Below are 19,645 nucleotides of genomic sequence, written 5' to 3' on the forward strand. Positions count from 1 at the left end.
ACTGATGGGTGAATCTTGGCTAGGCAAGGCCCTGAGGGTTTTGGCTCTGGACTGTCTCTTGCTACTGCTGTGCTTTACCTGTTTGCTGCTTTTCTCTGGTCTGCCATTTTTCCCTGGTATCTGGCGTGGTGTAAATGGGTGTAGGGGGGTCCCCACTGCCTTTAAGGTAGTGTGATTGGAAATATTCTGCTCTACTTGGCATGTTTCCTATGGATTATTATGAAGATGACTTCCTCTTAAGCTGTACTCTTTAACTGAAGCAGTGATTTTATACTATAATAGTTTTAATTTAAAAGGGATTTGATGATTAAGAGTTTTTGATAAATACAGTAAGGGATTATGATAGGGGTTAGCTTAGTCGGGAAATTAATATAGGTAAAGGTAGGATTAGTGTTGCCCCACCCAGACAAACAGGGGCTGCAGAGGATAGAAAATAAGAACAAGGAAGTGTCACACAGCTAGGACACAAGAGTTTAACTTGAAGAGCTACACAGACTGTGGTTCTGGTTAGGGATTAAGAAAAACAATTGTGTCTCAGGAGCCAGGCTGTCTCAAGTTCATTTAATGTTGGTGAATGTGTTCATGAGTTTCAGTGTGCATCATAGCTGAAACAAAGCTTTCAATAATGACTTCATGTAACTGAAAAACAAAGAATTGGATGGCTAGTTAAGATAATTGGACATAACTCTAAAAAATATGAAAAGTGAAACTAGTAACCTGTTTCCCAGGCAATCACAAAAACTACTCCTTATGTAAATGGTCGTGGCTGAAAGGATCTTGGTTTTGTGAGAAGTCTAAAAGATGAATGTTTAACTGAATGTGGGTTTCTCAGAAAGTGAAGAAATATGTGGCAAATAAATGTACTAAGGTTGACTTGTTCCAGAAAAAATATCACTTTACATTGATCATATTGTAACTGTGTACCTTTTGATTATGGGGGAAATCCTTTTTGTGATCAACTTGGTGTGGTGACATTAAGCAGGGTGGCTAAAAATAAAGAGCAGATAAGAAGCACTTATCCCTCAGGAAAGAAGTCTGTGTGTTTTTTCTCACTAACTCTGCATCTCATTCCCAATGTCTTTGATCTGCAGAAAGCTGGTCCCTCTACAGTGGGTCTCTGCATCTGCTCCCATTGGCCACTGGAGGAAGCCTCTCTGATGATGATTTATATCAGCATCTTTCTTATTTGTCATTTGATGAGAATGGAATCCCTAGGAAGCCACTGCTATGTACTGACTAAGCCAATACAGGGTTCCCTCCTCTTCCTACCTGCAGATGGAGTCACAGATGCTGTAGTTGGAGCCCAGCAATGTGCCTCTCTAGTGGGGCCTGTGAAGTCCTAAAATGAGAGAAAGAACAAGAATAAACTAACATTGTTTCTGATGCCTAGTGCTAATATACTCTAAGTGCTTCCTCTGAGTGAGACAGCTATTAAAATCATAAACACCTATAAATTGTAATGGATGCTGGGAAGGGAAAAACTAGCAAGAAGGAGGACTAAAATTAGGTAGAAGATCCTTCTTTGGGTGTTCCCGGGAAGCTTCAGATTGGTGTCTCATCAACTGGGACATAGGATGAGCAAGAATGGAACAGAGCAATGGGGAAAAGAACTTACATCAGGTCGCCAGATCGCTACAGGGCTGGGTAAGTGGTTGAGGCAAGATGCAGAGGGTCATACAGGTCTTTGAAGGTCATAGTCACTGGTCCTAGGTCACTGACCCAGGCAAAAAGGCAAGGAGACGCCATTGTCAGAAAATGGGGAAACTGACCTAAGAGGAAGCCCCTGGGCTTTAGATATTAACAAGTCTGGCCCATTAAGTGGCAATGGTGGTCACTGTGTCTGGGATTGTGAGGGCTGATGACTGTCACCAAGCAGGCTGATGTAGAGAGAGGGCATCACTAAAGGGGTTCCTTGTAGAAATCTGGCCTGGCCTGTCTTCTAGTCATGCAAGAGAAGCTGTGCCAGACAATCCAGGGAGGGAGGTGATGGAGGGGGTGGACAAGGCTAGAAGCTAGTGAGCCCCATGGCTGCTCAAGCTGGGTAGTGAAGGGAGCTGAGGGAACATGCATTTCTAGTTTCCCCCTATGCCTGTGCTCAGGCAAGAACACCACATGTACAGAGAAGGGGGTTCCAAGCTTCCAACTTGCCTGTTACTGTTGGGAGCCAGTTTGGATGGGAATGTGGCCTGTCCTCTGGGCATCAGTAGCCTTGTGCTGACTGATGCAGGATTGTGGAGCCCTTGAACTAGAAATGGGTAAGCCTGTGGTCTGCTCTGCCCTGGAAGCTCAGCTGGAGGAAACAGAGGCAATCTATGAGGCTCACTCCCAGAAAGGGCTGAGCTTATGCTTGACCTGACCCAGACCCCTAAGAGTTTCTTTTCCTGTCCAGCTGGAGATTCTGCAGAGGGGCAAGGGAGGCCAACTAGACACTTCTGTGGTACAGTCCCCTGAGGAGGGCACAGGGGCTGAGGAGCTGCAAACATGGTCGCTCTTCTCATCACTCTAATTTTCTTTAGCTTTTCAGATAAGGGCTCAAGTGTAAAATGCTTTGTCAGCATCAGAGCACAGAGTAGAGCATTAGAGCCCCAGAGCAGCATCTTCTGCTGTAAAAGCCCCTGCACTGCAGTTTCTGGGCTCCTGAGGGCTGAGGAAGATTTCATTTTTCTGCTCTTTACTCCTGTCCTACTTGGAAGGCTCTCTCAATCTTTTGTTGTACCCGTTTCATGAAACCCCCAGAGACCACCAAGGAGCTGGTTTCAGATGCAAGCACATCAGGGTCCTTTTATTCAGGTTCAGCCTGGGCCGCTGCGTGGCAGATGGAAGAAAATGTGGCGATGGCCATGAGCCCAGGTGTAGAGGGATTTTGTAGGGAAAAACCACAAGCCAGGAATTGGCAAGTTGGGACTGGGTAGAAGGGGCTAGGTGATTTTCTGAAACTATTGGTCTAGACTTTTGTCAGGGAACTACAACCCACTGAACAGGATTATCTGGATTGCTCAGCAGGATTATCTAGATATCTCCAAGGGCCATAAACCGCAGACAGGATCCTGTTAAGCTTTCCTTTCCTGTATAAACAGCAGACAAGATGTCTGCAGGAGTATCTGGATCCTGTTAAGCTTTCCTTTAAACAGCAGACAGGATGTCTGCAGGAGGATACTGCTCTGTATCCATTCGAGTTATCATGGCATATTCCTGGGCCTGTAAAGTTAAGTCTAGGCCTTCACACCCTCTTATGGAATTTGTCCAGTGCCTATAAATACAACACAGCCACATTATTCCACTTGTCCAAACAGTCCCTTCTCTTTAAAACTTGTGACAATTTTGGGGATCAACTGCTGAACTATTCCTCCCAATCACTCCCACTACCTCTCAGACTGCACTTCCCCTATCATTTTTATAAAGGTTGAAAAACACAAAAGGATGCCCACATCCTAAGCCTTAGAAGTCAACTCCCAAAGGAAAAAATTTCCCATTTGAATAGATAGTACTGAAGATGAGGGCCAGGAGCTGAGCAATTTCTCACTGAAAGGCAAAAGTCTCCACCTCCTCTTCTGTCAAACAAGAATGAAAGGATCGTGTATTACCATGGACCACAATGCCTTTATATTTTAAAATGTAAAAGGGCATCTCTTACAATTAAGTCCTTATTCAGAGGAGTAGTTCACAGTGATTTGAAGATTCAAGTGAGAAGAACCACCACTTTTTAAAAAAAGACCTTGAAGCTACAGTGAGAAGAAAAATCAGGATTGGAAAAATTCACAAAAGATGGTTCTTCAAGAAATGGAAAGTCAGAATTTCTGAATGGTATATTAGAGTTCAGCTACATGGGTCAGAAGCTGCCAATCACCTTGGAAAAAATCCTGAATGAGAGTTAAGTAGATTAAGAACCTCCATGGGACCTCTGTTAACTTACAAATAGGAAATTGATTAATTAGAAATCTTTCTTTTGGGTGAAGAACAAACTTTAACAGAAATAGCAGCCATTTTTGTGTGGTGCTCCACGTGGACATAAGCCGTTTGAAAGAATGTGCTCTTCCATCCAGCAGGACAAGAAAACCCAAGGGCACAGTAGTGGAGGTGTTCAAGGAGCAACTAATGCAGGACACAGAGTCTGTGAGGTCAAAGCTCCTCCATGGTTGCTCACTTGGCACACGTGCATAGGCCTGAACACAAGTAAATGGTGGCCCCAGCCACCCCAGTCACTGCAGAGTGTGCATGGGGAGCAGCCACACGGGGGGGGGGGCACCCCACTCCACACCCTCCCACTGCTATGCATCTGGGCAAAACAATCTGAACTCTCTGGTGGGGAGGAGCCTATGAATCTTTCTGCACCCGCCCCCTCTCAAGTTTTCTTCCTTTCCACTGGGAGAGCATAGAAAAGATCTGAAGGGCTGGAGAGATGACTCAGAGGTCAAGAGCACTGGCTGCTCTTCCAGAGGTCCTGAGTTCAATTCCCTGCAACCACACGGTGACTCACAACCATCTATAGTTTGATCTGGTGCCCTCTTCTGGCTTGCAATCAGAATACTATATATATTATAAATAAATAAATAAATAAATAAATAAATAAATAAATAAATAAATAAATAAATAAATAAATAAATAAATGTTAAAAAAAAATGTGAAAAAGGAAAGCACAGTCGGTTCAAGCATCCCTGCCAACTCATGGACAACTCCACCAAACCAAGCTCCTTAGGAAAGGCTTCCAGGACAGGTGGTAGACCAGACTCTCTGGCTGTGCTGAGTCACCCACAAAGCAACCCGCCACCATGCAGATGCTCGGGACCCTGCAACAGTATATGAAAGCTGAAGGTCAACATATCTGCATTCAGGGTTTGTTGCTCCCACATGTGGCCACCAGTTAGCAGCCTAGCCGCTGCCTTGCACACTGTGGATCCAAGGCCGGCCAGACTTGCAGCAGGCTGACTCCAAGGTCATCCAGGGGCAGTTGCCAGGGCCTTTAGGACCTATGCAAATAGGGGCAGATTCCAGAGCTGCCAGTGGCAGGAAGCCCAGGCTTCCATTGGCAGGGAAGCATGGTAGCAGAAGAGAGCAGGGCGCTTCTGCACACCAAAGGGGAGGTGCACCATGGTGACTGCAAAGAGCGCCCCGTGATGTATGGGGTCCTCACTTAATAAGACAAAGCACAGATTGGACCCTCCATCAGATCCTTCTGTTTTAAAGGAATAGGATCTCAGAGCTGCCTCTGCCCACCCCCTTGACATCCTGACGTCAGGGACACACGTAGTCAAGGAGGCGGGCCTGAGCTGGAGAAGGGGCCTGGATTGGCAGAATCTCTGGTGGTTTCAGGCTGAAAGAGAAGTCAACGCCATACTTGAGTTTCTTCCAGCAGTTTCCCATCAGGTCCTGGAGCTAAGGTAAGGGAGAACCCAGGCCTCAGCCTTTTCCTGCACAGGGATGTGGGAGGACATCCAGGAGCTAGGGGTGGTGCTGGCCAGTTTAGCAGTTTGTTCCAGGAACTGTGGACAGCGTTGTGGGGGTGTGGGGGGAATGTAACAGTGAAGAGGAAACTCCATTTCCTGTCCTTTGAAATTAGAAAGGGGCTGGAGTGTAGCTCAGTTAGGTGAGTGCTTGCTTAGCATTCACAGAGCCCTGAATTTGATCCCCAGATCCAGGACATGGTGGTGCATACCTGCAATACCAGCACGTGATAGCTGAAGGCAGCAAGAGCAGTTCAAGGTCATCTTTAGGGACATATGGAATGCAGGGTCACTGTGGGCTACATCTTGTCTAAAAAAAAAAAGTGAGCAGAAAAGAAAAAATAATTTGCTCTTCTAAATCAGGGCGACACTCTGGTTGTCTTGGCTCTAGGCCTGTCCCTTCACTTCAGCCCCTCTGAGGCCCAAGGGTTCCCTCTTCCCCTTATACCCAGGTCCACAGGGCCATGGTCAACCCCTAGACCCAGGCTGCCAGCCTTCCAGACTCTCCATTGGGAGGTCACAGGGAGTTGTAGAGGGGGAAAAGTTTATTTAGTCAGAGAGCCTCCAAAGGCATCTAGTTTCCGTCAGTGTAAAAAGGCAGTAAAATGACAAGGTGTGGAGACACAGAGAACAGGCATACAAGAACGAAGGGAGAAGGAACATCATCAGATCATATACACCGGTCAGGCCTGCCGCCTCCACCCCCATCCTTGTGACAGGCAGAGAGACAGATGTCTCTCAGCCTAGGAGCTTCTTGTGCTTGGCTTAAGCAGAGATCAGCCAGAGCTGTCAGTAAGAACCTGTGCACCCTTGCACTCTGAACCCCCATTGACAAGTCCATCTGCAGAGGCTCCCTCCCTGGGACCCGGATATCTGGGCCCAGCACAGACCAGAAGAATGCAGAAGTCAGCTGGAAGAGCAAACTTTTGGACCTCTGCTCATTGACCCCGGCAGAGAAGGTAATGAGCCGGAAGCAGGCAGACAGTACAGCCCTGTCCCCATATGGTCACAAAACTGCCCTAAATAAGAATATTGTTCCCATAGCCAGGCCTAGAAACAGAAAGAAGGCTGTGATGACTCCCACCACCTGAGAGTTATTTTCTTTTAGCACTCTAAGTATAATTTCACATGCTCTCCTCTCTGTAGAAATGTTGACAAGACCTGGTATCACTTGGGTGTTTGGATTTTTTCCTGTGTATGACATTGTCCACAACACACATAACATGGTTGTAGTGTCTGCAGGTTTGTGCTTTTGACACCTTGATGTGAAAAGTGAACAAGGGTTCCAGTCTTTGTTCCAGAGACAGAAACTCGGAGAAGAACAAGGAAAATGGCTGTGTCTCCTGTAAATGAGCACCAGGTCAGTGTTGTGTCCGTATATTTCCTTGAAAATTATTTTGATATTGAAGTCATGAAGGCCTTTAGTACTCTGCCTTGGACAATGTCATCAGATGTGTTCATTTCTAAGACTTTTTTTACTCTGATTATCAAGATTGTTTTTAAATCATGTCAACTACATAGCACGGCCTTGTCCTACTTTATATTCTCTCCATAACTACTGTGAGCAAATATTTTTCATAGACTTAAGACCTGCAGTTGTGAAAGAGTCCACTGTGAATGATGATCAATGACATATATTGATGCCCTACAGTTCCTACAGAGGATGGATCTGTGTCCTTATATATTAGTGATGATGGAAAGTCTGATGTGCCACAAAGGTTACATTTCAGGGATGGTCAGTTTCCAGAACCAAGATTATGTATGTGGCCATGCAAATACATGGCACTATTTCCTTGTATCACAGAACAATTTGTTGAGAAGTAGACTTAGAAGAGACTCACTGTCTGAATCCTAATACTAAATGTTTCAGCAGTATAGAGTGGGCAGATGATAGATGGAATGGTCTGGCTTGCTCTTGCCATGAAACTGATGTTTCTGTGAATAGATGTAGATTGCAGTATACTGTTTTTTCTCATTGGCATTTGATATCATTCAGTGATGAGGTGTTTGTTTGTTTTTCTATTTCAGCTTTTTAATTCTGATTTATATTTTCCTCACATACAACACATCCCAACCAACTCCTGCCACTCCTCCCAGTTTCTTCCCACACTTCCCCACTTCCCCCTCTCTACTCCTCCGGTTCCTTTCAGAAAAGAACATGCCTTGTGCTCTGAGGGGAGGGACCTCATGGGGATCTCCAATTTGGACTCTCTCTCTACCTAGTGTTTGGCTGTGGATCTCTGTATCTGCTCCTATAAACTGCCAGAAGAAGCTTTTCAGATGAGAATTAGGCTAGGCACTGATCCGTGAGTATAACAGAATATCATTTGGATCATTTGGAACACATGTTATTTTGTTTGGTTGGTTTTTGTTTTTGTTTTTGTTTTTCTATTGCAGGTCTCTAGGCTTTCCAGCCTCTGCTTCCTGGTCTTCCTGGCAGTGTTGGACATGGACTCCCTTTTATACAATGGGCCTCAAATTAGACCAATCACTGGCTGCCCACTCCCAAAAATTCTGCACTTCCATTGTCCCTGCATATCTTGCAGTCAGTATAGACTGTAGGTTTTGTGGCTGGGTTGGTGTCCCTGTCTCAACACTGGAAGGTGTCTGGTTAAAGAACATGGCCAGTTCAGACTCTATTTCCTCCATTACTAGGATTCCTCCCTAGGGTTACTCTCATAGTATTCTGAAAGTTTCCACTGCACTAGGGTTCCACGTAGCCCCCCAATGCTCTCCAATTTCATTAGCCTCTCCCCTGTACTCTCTTCCTCCATCCCTCCCCTACCATTTGATCCCTCCTAATCCATCTGGATAATCTATTTCCCCTTCCCAGGGAGATCCATACATCCAGCTTGAGCCCAATTTGTTACTTATCCTCTCTGGGTCTGTGGGTTGTAGGATTCTTAACCTTTATTAAAGCTAACTTCTAAGTGAGTACATACTGTGTTTGTTATAATGGGTTACCTCACTCAGGATAATTTCTTCTAGTTGCATCCATTTACCTGCAGATTTCATGATGTGATTATTTGCAACAGCTGAGTAATGCTCCATTGTGTAAATGCCCCACATTTCCTTTATGCATTCTTTGGCTGAAGGACATCAGTTACCAGTTTCTGGCTATTGTGAGTAATGCAGCTATGAGCATAGTTGGGCAAGTGCCCTTGTGGTAGGATGGAGCACCCTTTGGGTATATACACAAAAGTATTATAGCTGGGTCTTGAGGTAGATCATGTCTCAGTTACCACCTGCCCCTAGTCCACTGGCCAAATCTATTCTATTTCCCCTGTGCAGGGCAATCCCTGCATGGGAATTCTTTCATCCATGTGTTACTTCTCCTGGTGATCCTTGCATCTTTTGTTCCTGTGTACTTACCTCCTTTTTTTTATTTCCATAATTCCTTCAGTTTGTGTTTTCTTTATTGTTTCTATTTCCATATTTAGGTTTGAAAAGTTTTATTCATTTCCTTCAACTGTTCTATTCTTGTCTTTCTTTAAGGGATTCATTAATTTTCTCCATGTTTTTGTTTGTATTTTTCTTGATTTCTTTAAGGGATTTATTTATGTTCTCTTTAAGGGCTTCTATTATCTTCATAAACCTGGTTTTAATGTCTTTATTTTTGTGCTTCAGTTGTATTGGGATATTCAAGACTTGTAGTAAGATAGCTGGGCTCTGGTGGTGATGTTGCCTTGGCTGTTATTGATTGTGCTCTTGGGCTGGCATCTAGGCATCTGGGTTTGTGGTGATTATAGGTGCAGGTGTCAGTTCCTGAGTTTATCTTTGTTGGATGGGTGTTCTTTGGTTTCCGTATAATCTCTGGTCTCCAGGTTGATGTGGCCTGTGGTTGAGCATGTGTCCTTCATCCATGTTGAGGACTGGATTTCTGGTGGCTGGGGAGGCATCTGGTCAAGCAGGGTTTCGCCTGAGTTGGAGGTTCAGACTTGGTGATGAGGTGTTGTGGGTGAATTGAGAATGGGAAGTGCACTGAGTGTATGAGAGGAATATTGTTGGCGTGTGACCTGCTTGGTCTTGTGGTGACCAGCATGGCTTCTGGTCAATCAGGGGGTCTGTGCTTTGAGTCAGGGGCTGGGAAAGGGCAAGGAGGAGGGTAAAGAATGTTGGGGGTAGGTTGGGCAGGCACTGAGAGAGTGGAGGTGGTCTGTGGTGGGTGACCTATCTAGAGTTCTGGTGGCCAGCATAACATCTCACCAGGTAGGAGGCCTCCATCTGAGTTGTGGGCTTGGACATGACACCGCATTGAAGATGGGAGGGGTTTGAGAGTAGGGGGGTCAGGGAGCTAAAGAGTGAGTGAATGTCCTCTGGCAGATGGCATACCTGCAGTTTTGGTGGCCTGCGTGGCCACTGGTCAAGCATGGGGTCTCTGTTTGAGTTGGGGACTGGGATCACAGTTTTTGAATACCTGAAATATATTTGTCTCAGGAGATTTCTTGCTCTTATCAGTCTCTTGATTCCAATAGTCAGTGGATAATTCTCAATAGATTAGTAATTTCTCTTTGTCCTTCATTTTATTTTTTAGACATTGTACCACAGTGCATTTTATAAGCAAAGTGGGATCCATATTGATATTGCATCATGTGAAATATGAAGGAAGACTTTTCTAGAATGAGTTGTCTTGGAGCTGTGCATAACCCATCAATTTTCTAGCCTCAGTGAATGCCTCTCTTAAAGATTTTGCTCCCTTTTCTTTTGGGAGGAGGAATGCTCCCTCATATTATGGTTTTGCTTCCCCAAAGTTACTGTATTACCTAGGTGGAGATTCTGAAGTGAGGTTGCTGTGGACAGGTTTCCATTTCTTTCTTTTAAATACAATATGTTTGCATATGTGTATGTTTTCTTCATGTTTTTATATGTACTGAATGCCTGCCTGGTGTCCTGAGGTTGGCACCAAACACTTGGCACTGGAATCAGGTACTGTAGTGGGCTGCCACATGTGTAGATAGAATTGAACTGGGTTTCCCTGCAAAAACAGCAAGTTCTTTCTACCACTGAAGTCTTTCTCTAGCCTCCAGCTTTACATTTCTCATGGGCATTTTTGAAAAAGTGGGGATATAACCTTGTGTATTCTTTCTGAAATATGAAAGAACAATAATAAATGACAATTTTCATACAATCTAAAGTTCTCTTAGATGAATGAGCTCAAATATTGAAGTAAAGGACAGAGTTAAAATGGCAAGTTTCAAATTTTAAATTGAGCTGATCTCATAGGCAGCAAAATACTTAATGAAGAATTAGTATAATTCTGACAAACTTTGTACATTGTTTTTGATCACAGAAGATCTTTCTACTTCATCTGAATGCATTGTCACATAGGCTATTTATTTATACAAATTTCTCTAACTATTCTGTAGTAAAACCATATATGGAATTTCTGAAATTGTTATTCATCTGTATTGACTTGTGGAATAACAGTATCTATTACTGATTTTTCTATTTATTTCATGGTAGTCCAAGTAGTGTCATAACTTAATGTCACAGATTATTTGACTTTGTTGTGTATTTTAGAACATGAGATATATGCACTCTTACTGATCTTCCTTATCAGTAAAAAGACAAATCTCATTGACTTTGAATTCATCCCTGAATTCTGCCTTCTACATTGTTCTACAGAGGGTGCAGCATGGAACCTGGACTTCAGTATCCCAACTGAGCATTTTAGAATAGCATCACATGAAGCCAAGATTCAGATTGAGCCAGTATCCATATGAGAGCAGGACTATAGGAGAAACATTTGGAAGCAGTTTTGCTTATCATAACTTTTCCATGTGAGATTAGACACAGTGATAATGTTTGATATCAAAATGCCCCTCAGGAAGGTACATCCATACCTCAAATAGTTATTTCATATTCCCTAAAAGTTTAATGTTTGCCAAATCTCAATGTCATCCTGTTTTTTACAGAGATTTTAAAAAACAGTATGAATATTCTAGAAAGTATCTTTCTTCAAAATTAACTTTCATTTTTGCTTTAAAATATATGCATGACTGCCATCTATATCCTGCCTGCGGAGATCAGAGGTGAGCATTGGATCCCATGGAAGTGTAGTTAAACTCAGTTGTGTAGTAGGATTTGAATGTGAGTCCTCTGAAAGAGCTGCTAATGCTTAAAATTGCTAACCCATTTCTGTCCAACCTCTAAAAAACTTTAGTCTTTGAATAATTGTCATGCCTCATCTGCATCACAAAAGTGTCTGTCATTCCTTATGTTTCTTTTCCATAGGAAAGCATTTTGCCCAAAGCACATGGTAAATGGGTAATTTTCTATTACAGAGTCTGTTGACGTTCAGGGATTTGGATGTAGACTTTTCCCAGGAGGAGTGGGAATGTCTGGATTCTGCTTGGAGGACTTTATATATTGATGTGATGTTGGAGAATTACAGAAATCTCGTTTTTGTAGGTAAGAATGCTCTTCTTATAGAATTCCTGACTCATTGTTTGGATTTACCTATTATTTGTGATTATTTTTAAGTAAAATCCATGAACATTCAATGGCTACCAGAAATGAGGAAAATTCTGGTAATAAACATAACTTTACATGGGGCTTCTTTTACATTTTTCTGCACTCTCTGCAAAAGCAACAAATGCTATATACTGTGATCTGTCAAGCCCTCTTAACTAGTTTTTTAACTGAAAAGTTCAAAGTTTAAAGAATATTGAATATTTAGAGAATGTAAATGCAGTAAAGTATTGTTAGTGATTGGAATATTTTTGTTTTACTATTGAATCAATCTATTCACCTCTTTTGATTTAAAAAAATGAAGAAGTTTTAAAATAGAGACAATAATGTGGTAGCTATGTTGTCGTTTTGTTTGTTTCATTGATTAATTTTCAGAATTTGGTCTACATCTTTAGTCATGGTGAACATGATTTCAACCCTAGCACTAGGGAGGCTGAACCAAGAGGAACTGGTGAGTTTCAGCCTAGCTTGGGATACATAGTGAGTTCCTAGTCAGCCAAGGCTGCACAGTATGACTCTGTATTGAAATAATCCACATATGATGCTTTCTCAATCACCCATTTTTCCTGCCTCTTCAAAATATCTATTCCATGTAAGGATGGAAGCCCCTTCAGTGATCCTTGTGTTTAATGGAGACTGCAGTGGTTTTTATAACTGTTCAGTTAATGATAGTAAAACACAGAAGGCCTATGCTGGAAGCTCGGCTTCTAGTAAATGCTAGTTAACTTGAGGGAACTTCAAGTATTGAATCTTTTACTCATTCATCAGTTCCTATTAGCCCTATTTGTTCTCACTTTCCAGAGAAACATCGCATATGTGGTAAATATGAGAACAGCATGGATCAAGGATCAAAGAGTCCTGTCTATCAACATGTGAATATCCAAAAGAAGTCTTATAAAAATAATGACCTTGGCAAAATGCTTTATGAATCATCTCAGTGTATACCTTATAACACCAGCGATACTACAGGAAACCATCAGAGAATTCATACAGGAAAGGAACCTTACAAATATGGTGAATGTGAAAAGTCCTTTGGATGTAGCTCAAATCTTGGAACACATCAGAAATCTCATAAAGGACAGAAACCTTACAAATGTAGTGAATGTGAGAAGTCATTTACACGTAATTCAACTCTTAAAAGTCATCAGAAGATTCATACAGGAGAGAAACCTTACAAATGTAATGAATGTGTGAAGTCATTTACACGTAATTCAACTCTTAAAAGTCATCAGAAGATTCATACAGGAGAGAAACCTTACAAATGTAGTGAATGTGTGAAGTCATTTACATGTAGTTCAATTCTTAAAAATCATCAGAAGATTCATACAGGAGAGAAACCTTACAAATGTAGTGAATGTGAGAAGTCATTTGTATATAGTTCAATTCTTAAAAATCATCAGAAGATTCATACGGGAGGGAAACCTTACAAATGTAGTGAATGTGTGAAGTCATTTACATGTAGTTCAATTCTTAAAAATCATCAGAAGATTCATACAGGAGAGAAACCTTACAAATGTAGTGAATGTGAGAAGTCATTTGCATATAGTTCAATTCTTAAAAATCATCAGAAGATTCATACAGGAGAGAAACCTTACAAATGTAGTGAATGTGAGAAGTCATTTACATATAGTTCAACTCTTAAAAATCATCAGAAGATTCATACAGGAGAGAAACCTTACAAATGTAGTGAATGTGAGAAGTCATTTACAAATAGTTCAAATTTTAAAACTCATCAGAGAACTCATACAGGAGAGAAACCTTACAAATGTAAGGAATGTGAGAAATCCTTTGGATCTGGCTCAACTCTTATAAAACATCAGAGAATTCATACAGGTGAGAAACCTTACAAATGTAGGGAATGTGAGAAATCCTTTACATATATCTCACATCTTAAAAGACATCAGATACTTCATACAGAAGAAAAACCTTATAAATGTAATGAATGTGAAAAGTCCTTTGCATGTAGCTCAAATCTTCAGTCACATAAGAAAAGCCATACAGGAAAGAAATCTTACAAATGTAGTGAATGTGAGAAATTCTTTAAATATAGATCAGGTCTTAGAAGTCATGAGAAAATTCATAGAGGAGAAAAACCTTACAAATGTTGGGAATGTGAGAACTCCTTTTCAAGTACTTCAGAACTTAGAATACATCAGCAACTTCATATAGGAGAGAAACCTTACAAATGTAGTGAATGTGTGAAATCATTCATATGTGCCTCAACTCTTAAAAAACATCAGAGAGTTCATACAGGAGAGAAACTTGTAGCTAATTCCACTAATGCTTTAGCTAGCATACACCGCTAAGGATCCATCAGAAAATTCATCCTGGGGAGAAAAGTTTCTGTTGGAAATGACTTTGTATATGTTTTTTCCAAGCTCTGTCCTTAAAAGACACTAGAAAATATTATGAAGATTAGATATCCTTTATATAATTGAACTCCTAGAAAATATCTATAGTTTGCACTGAGCAAACATTCTGAATGTAGAAAAAAATTCATTAAAACATTTTACTCTTAACCTCAAAGACTGCATAATTTATGCAAAGTGGTAAAAACAGGAAGGTAATGTTGATTAAAATTTTTCTGGAGATTGCAACATTTCTTCATGAAGGGAAGGTAATAACACAAAAAAAAACACCTTCATATATCATTAGGAAGTCTGCAAAACATAGGATTTCTTATGCTTAAGTCCCCTGAAGAAACTCAGACCAGTAATGCTGCTTAGAAGAAGCTCTGATGAATTGAGATACCAAGAAATGATACCCTCCTGGGGGTTGCGGATTTAGCTTAGTGGTAGAGCATGTGCCTAGCAAGCACAAAGCCCTGGGTTCACTCCTTAGCTCTGAAAAAAAAAAAAAAGAAATGATACCCTCCAACATGTAGACAGGCCTACACATGTGTAGTGGGCTCAGGGTGTCCATTGTTCATAAGTTGTATCCCAAGGTGGGTTGGAGTTTCATGGTAGCAACTGTCTGAGCCCCTTTTACTACTGTAAGCAACTCCTTTCACATATTCCTGTAAGTAACTTGAATAAAATTCGTTCATTCAACAAGATGAACTTCAGTGACATCTGTACTTTGTTCCTTTACAGTTCTTCTCTTTTTTTTATCTTTTTTTATTTTATAGTTTAATTTAATTTTACATATCAGCCACGGATTCCCTTGTTCACCCCCCTCCTACCTCCTGCCTTTCCCCCATCCCACCCCCCATTCCCATCTCCTCCAGGGCAAAGACTCCCCTGAGGACTGAGTTCAACCTGGTAGATTCAGTCCAGGCAGGTCCAGTCCCCTCCTCCCAGGCTGAGCCAAGTGTCCCTGTATAAGCCCCAGGTTTCAAACAGCCAACTCATGCACTGAGTACAGGACCCGGTCCCACTGCCTGGATGCCTCCCAAACAGATCAAGCTAATCAACTGTCTCATTTATCCAGCAGTTCTTCTCTTTTTATGAGTAAACATATATGCATGTTTCATTTCTCTTGGAAAGTCATAGTATAAAACATTTAATGAACCCACAAATTTTCCTCAAAACTTTTGTCTACCACAAAATTGATAGTAAGGGGAAAACACTTTGTTCACAGTTTTGTTAAATTAGTTCCTCGTTATAAGACATTAATTAGTGCACTTTAGAAAGTCCATTCTAGAAAAACCCCCATATGCATTGCATGTGTTAAAACTAGTGCTATAAGTGTAGATTCATCTGAAAATTGATCCTAAAGGAACAGACACACACACCAATAGTAATACTCAACTATTATCCACCTTTAAAATACTGATTCACCAGTGAAAACCTACAAATAGAAATAATGCAGCACGCATGGTCATGTACAACTAGAAAACCCCAAAAGTGTGAAGAAAATTAGTTTAGCAGTACTCAGTGCAGTAGGGAAAATATTAATCAACATAATTAGCACATTAATTATGGAAGATCCATATAGATTTGTAGATATACTACAAGATTTGCAGACATACTACAAGCCAGGATAATACAATTAAGAAATAAAAGGAACATCTCATGCATTTTTGTGGGTGAGAATTCTTGTTTTTGAGTGACTATGAAAATGTTTTTTGGAACCATTTTTGTATTGCCAGCGTTGGAGTTCCTAGATGTCAATAGAGTTGCAAACTTTACCTCTAATATGATCCTGCTGACTTGGTTACAAGTGAGTATAGGATAAAGTTTATTTTGCTGTAACATGCTGATATACCCTGAAAATATTAGATGAAGGGCTCTTCCTGTCAGCTCCCTTCCATGCCACCCAAGCTGCAGACAATTTTTAAATGGCTGGATACCTGGGCAAATAGACAAGTACCAATATGCTATGCTTTTCTGCAAAGGATGCAGTCTTATCTCAGACTTCCCTTGAACAAGAGGGCAGATGACAGGGCCAGCTCTGAGTCCTATGCTAGGGTCTGGCTTACAGTTGTTTCCTCTTACTGGTTTCTGCTCTTCCCTCTTAAGAGGAACCTTAGTGGACATACTTGCTTTCCAAGCTACTTTCAGGGTTTGCCTCAGCTGCAGGTAGCATCCTAGTCCAAGGTCATGAAGGTTTACCCTGATGTCAACCCAGGTGGAAGGTGTGGCCACCTGGCTAAACAATGTGAAGCTCATTTCAGCACCAGTTCATCTGATGTCTGGACTGAGCTCCATGTGCTGTGTTCTGCTTCTACCATGCTCCTCCCCAAGATACTTCCCTGGAGCTAATAAACATCCTGCCTGTGAACTAGTAGTAGGAATCCTCATTTCCTCCTTTTTCTCAAAGACAGTCCTTCGGAGCCTACAAAAGTGGTCTTGATTTTTGAAGTATTGCTTGCACCTAATGCGTGAGGATGGAGTCATAAATAAAGGTTTATTGTTCATTTTGCTTACATGATAACCTTAATTGAGTAGCAGGGAATGAAGAAATGAAAGATACACATACAGGAAAGTTTGTATTGAGTAGGTCCATGGCCTCTTATGGAGGCAACCAGCTGCAGCTTGGAAACTAAGGAAACTCAGCATTTGTGTGTGCATGTGTGTTTGTGTGTGTGTGTGTGTGTGTGTGTGTGTGTGTGTGTGTGTGTATTATAATACATCTGAACTGAGGAGCTGGGGTATTTTATACAGCTAAATGGGGAAGCCAGGTGTCTTAGGGTTACTGTTGTGATAAAACACCATGACAAAAAGCAACCTGGGGAGTAAAGGGTTTATTTTGCTCACAATTCCATATAACAGATCATCAGGGACAGTGAGAGCAGGAAACATTAGGCAAAAACTGATGCAAGGCTGTGAAGGGTTGCTTACTGGATTGTGCATTATGGGATTGCACAGCCAGTCTTTTGATAGGAACTAGGACCACCAGCTCAGGGATAGCACCAAACACAATGGGCTGGTCCCTCTGGTCCCTCTCATATCAATCATTATTTAAGAAAATGTCCTATAGGCTTGCCCACAGATAGACCTTATGTAGACTTTTTAAATTTGAGATTCCCTCCTCTCAAATGACTTCATCTTGTGTCAAGTTGACATAAAACTATCCAGCACAGTGTTAATCTTTTTGGTGTTGTGTGGTAGTGTCTCTGTTAGGGAAGCTGGGTCAGATTGTAGTTGGCCTGGAGAAGGAAGCTGTGATTGTAAGTTTTACATACTGCCAACATTGATATGTGGTCCTGAGGAGGGCTTTTGTTTTTCTTCAAGACTGAGCAGGGGAAGGCTTTGCCATTCCCCTGGGTATAAGACATTGGAATCCTTGGTATGATCATGCCCTGGTCAACTATATACATTCAACCAAAACTTCATCTGCTTCCTACATGTACCCCAAGGGAAATAAGCTTATCTGACATTAAAGAAATCTCAAGATGAATTAGACATGGTTGCTGGCATTCTATAGAACTTATGCTACCTGTTGTAACAGAAATACTTCTGCTGAGAAGATTTGAGATGAGGGTAAGACCTGCTGGTCATTTTACTCAGGTGAGACAAGTGACTAAATTACAATCCTTTGAAGGAAGACAGCATTTTCCTGCCCTTATTCTGCCTCTGTGCTTAAAGGAAGTAGATCAGTTAGAACCTCCAGTGAATCTCTGTTCTCTTGTCTGTTTATTCAATTCCTGGCTTGCTTTGAACTCACGATAACCAATGATGACCTTCAATTCCTGATCCTGCTTCTTTCATTGAGCTACTACTGGGATTATAGGTGCGAACCACCTCTCCTGACTTATGAGATACTGGAGATAAAACCCTAGTCTTTGTTCATGCTATGCAAACATTCTACCAACTGGGAAACATCCTGAGTCCCTCTGTCCTGGAATTCAGCATCTGTGTATCAGTTAGCATGTATGTGTGTGTGTGCTCTAGTTTTATCCTGCTGCCATATAAAACTCCTTAACAAAAGCACCCTGCAGAAGAAAGAATTATTTCAGATTACTACTATTATGATCAGTCCATGTGAGACTATTAAGTAAGTCTATAAGTCTAATAAATAATAACAGAATTTATTAAGATATAAATTGAGGAAATACACTCATGATTACAGAACGGAGTAGACAAAAGAAGTCATCCTCTGATCTGAGTGGGATGGAAACTACCATGCATACAGGAGCAGGAAGAAGGGCATGTAACAATTCTGCAACCCCTTATAAGAGGTCATGAAAGGGCAGGAAGTACCACCTCCTTTGGTCCATTTAGCCCAAGGTCATGAGTAGAGCAATTACCACTAGATTTCCCCCTTTTGTCTAAATAAGAAGGTCTAATATTAATGCAAACTATATACAATAAGAATAATTATCAAGTATTGTCTAGGAAAAACAAAGGGTAATAACATAAACAAAAATGGAACTACAACCAACAAGAATAACATCAAACAAGAAAGACATGCTAAATGTCCAGAAATATCCAGAATGTAGGTTAATGGCAAATTACAGAGATTACAATAGCTGTCCTACCTTGAAGATTCTGACTCTAGTACTAATATGTTCTAGCTGAGATATGAGAAAATTGTAACTGTAACTATCTAGTCTTCAACTCCATCAAAGACCTAAGAAGGAACATAATAACATCTGAGAAAGCAGGAGATGAACTAAAGCAACTTTTAGGAATCTTGTGAGAGTAGACAGAGACAGCTGGCAGCCTGGACAGTTGCCTAAAGCTTCTTAGCATCGTTGGTGCATTCAAATTGGCTACAGGCCTAGAGTATCTGAGAAATCATTTTCAGAAGTAGGTATTTTGAAAGACTATCTTATTCTGTCTTGGCAGAGTTCAGTAGCCACTTATCCTTGTGTCCCAGTCATTCTGAAGGGACAGTATTCCTACTGTCAGCAGTCAACACAAGGGCAGTTCTTTGCCGAGCAGGCCATTTTGTGCCAAGAAGACCAACTTACAAATGGAAATGTCTTAGAAGCTCAACATTCTCTTGCGTTCAAATTGGTGCTCTAAGATGTAATCATGTCTCACATCAACAGAATTCTAGGTTATTTAAATGCCATATTCTCTAGGTCTATGAAGTGTTTCAAGATCACCTGCCCATCTGATCTATATATCTCTAAATCTGGACAACCTAACTAACATAACTATAGAGAAGACAAGCATAGGTGACTATAAATCTGTAAGGTTTATCTACCTAAATAACCTAAGGACTAAGGCTTCATGTAAACAAGATAAACAGTCTGTAAGCAAAAGTAGAGTAGGACAATGACCTCAAAATTTTGGCAATACACAAAATAGCTAAAACAGAGGTAGGAATGTATAGTGAAATAT

General features: G+C 41.3%; 1 protein-coding gene across 1 annotated transcript; it reads left to right on the plus strand.

Annotated features, from left to right (window-relative positions):
- Nucleotides 1–12,731: 12,731 nt before the first annotated feature.
- On the plus strand, nucleotides 12,732–14,220 carry LOC128115750 (zinc finger protein 658B-like). The gene is given in 2 exon segments (XM_052746782.1): nucleotides 12,732–14,066; nucleotides 14,069–14,220. Coding segments are annotated over 2 exon segments (1,353 nt in total). The 5' UTR covers nucleotides 12,732–12,748; the 3' UTR covers nucleotides 14,104–14,220.
- Nucleotides 14,221–19,645: the final 5,425 nt, after the last annotated feature.

Source organism: Peromyscus californicus, unplaced genomic scaffold (genome assembly GCF_007827085.1).
Source record: "Peromyscus californicus insignis strain IS unplaced genomic scaffold, ASM782708v3 Scaffold_1__1_contigs__length_55948999, whole genome shotgun sequence".
Taxonomy (NCBI): Eukaryota; Metazoa; Chordata; class Mammalia; order Rodentia; family Cricetidae; genus Peromyscus; species Peromyscus californicus.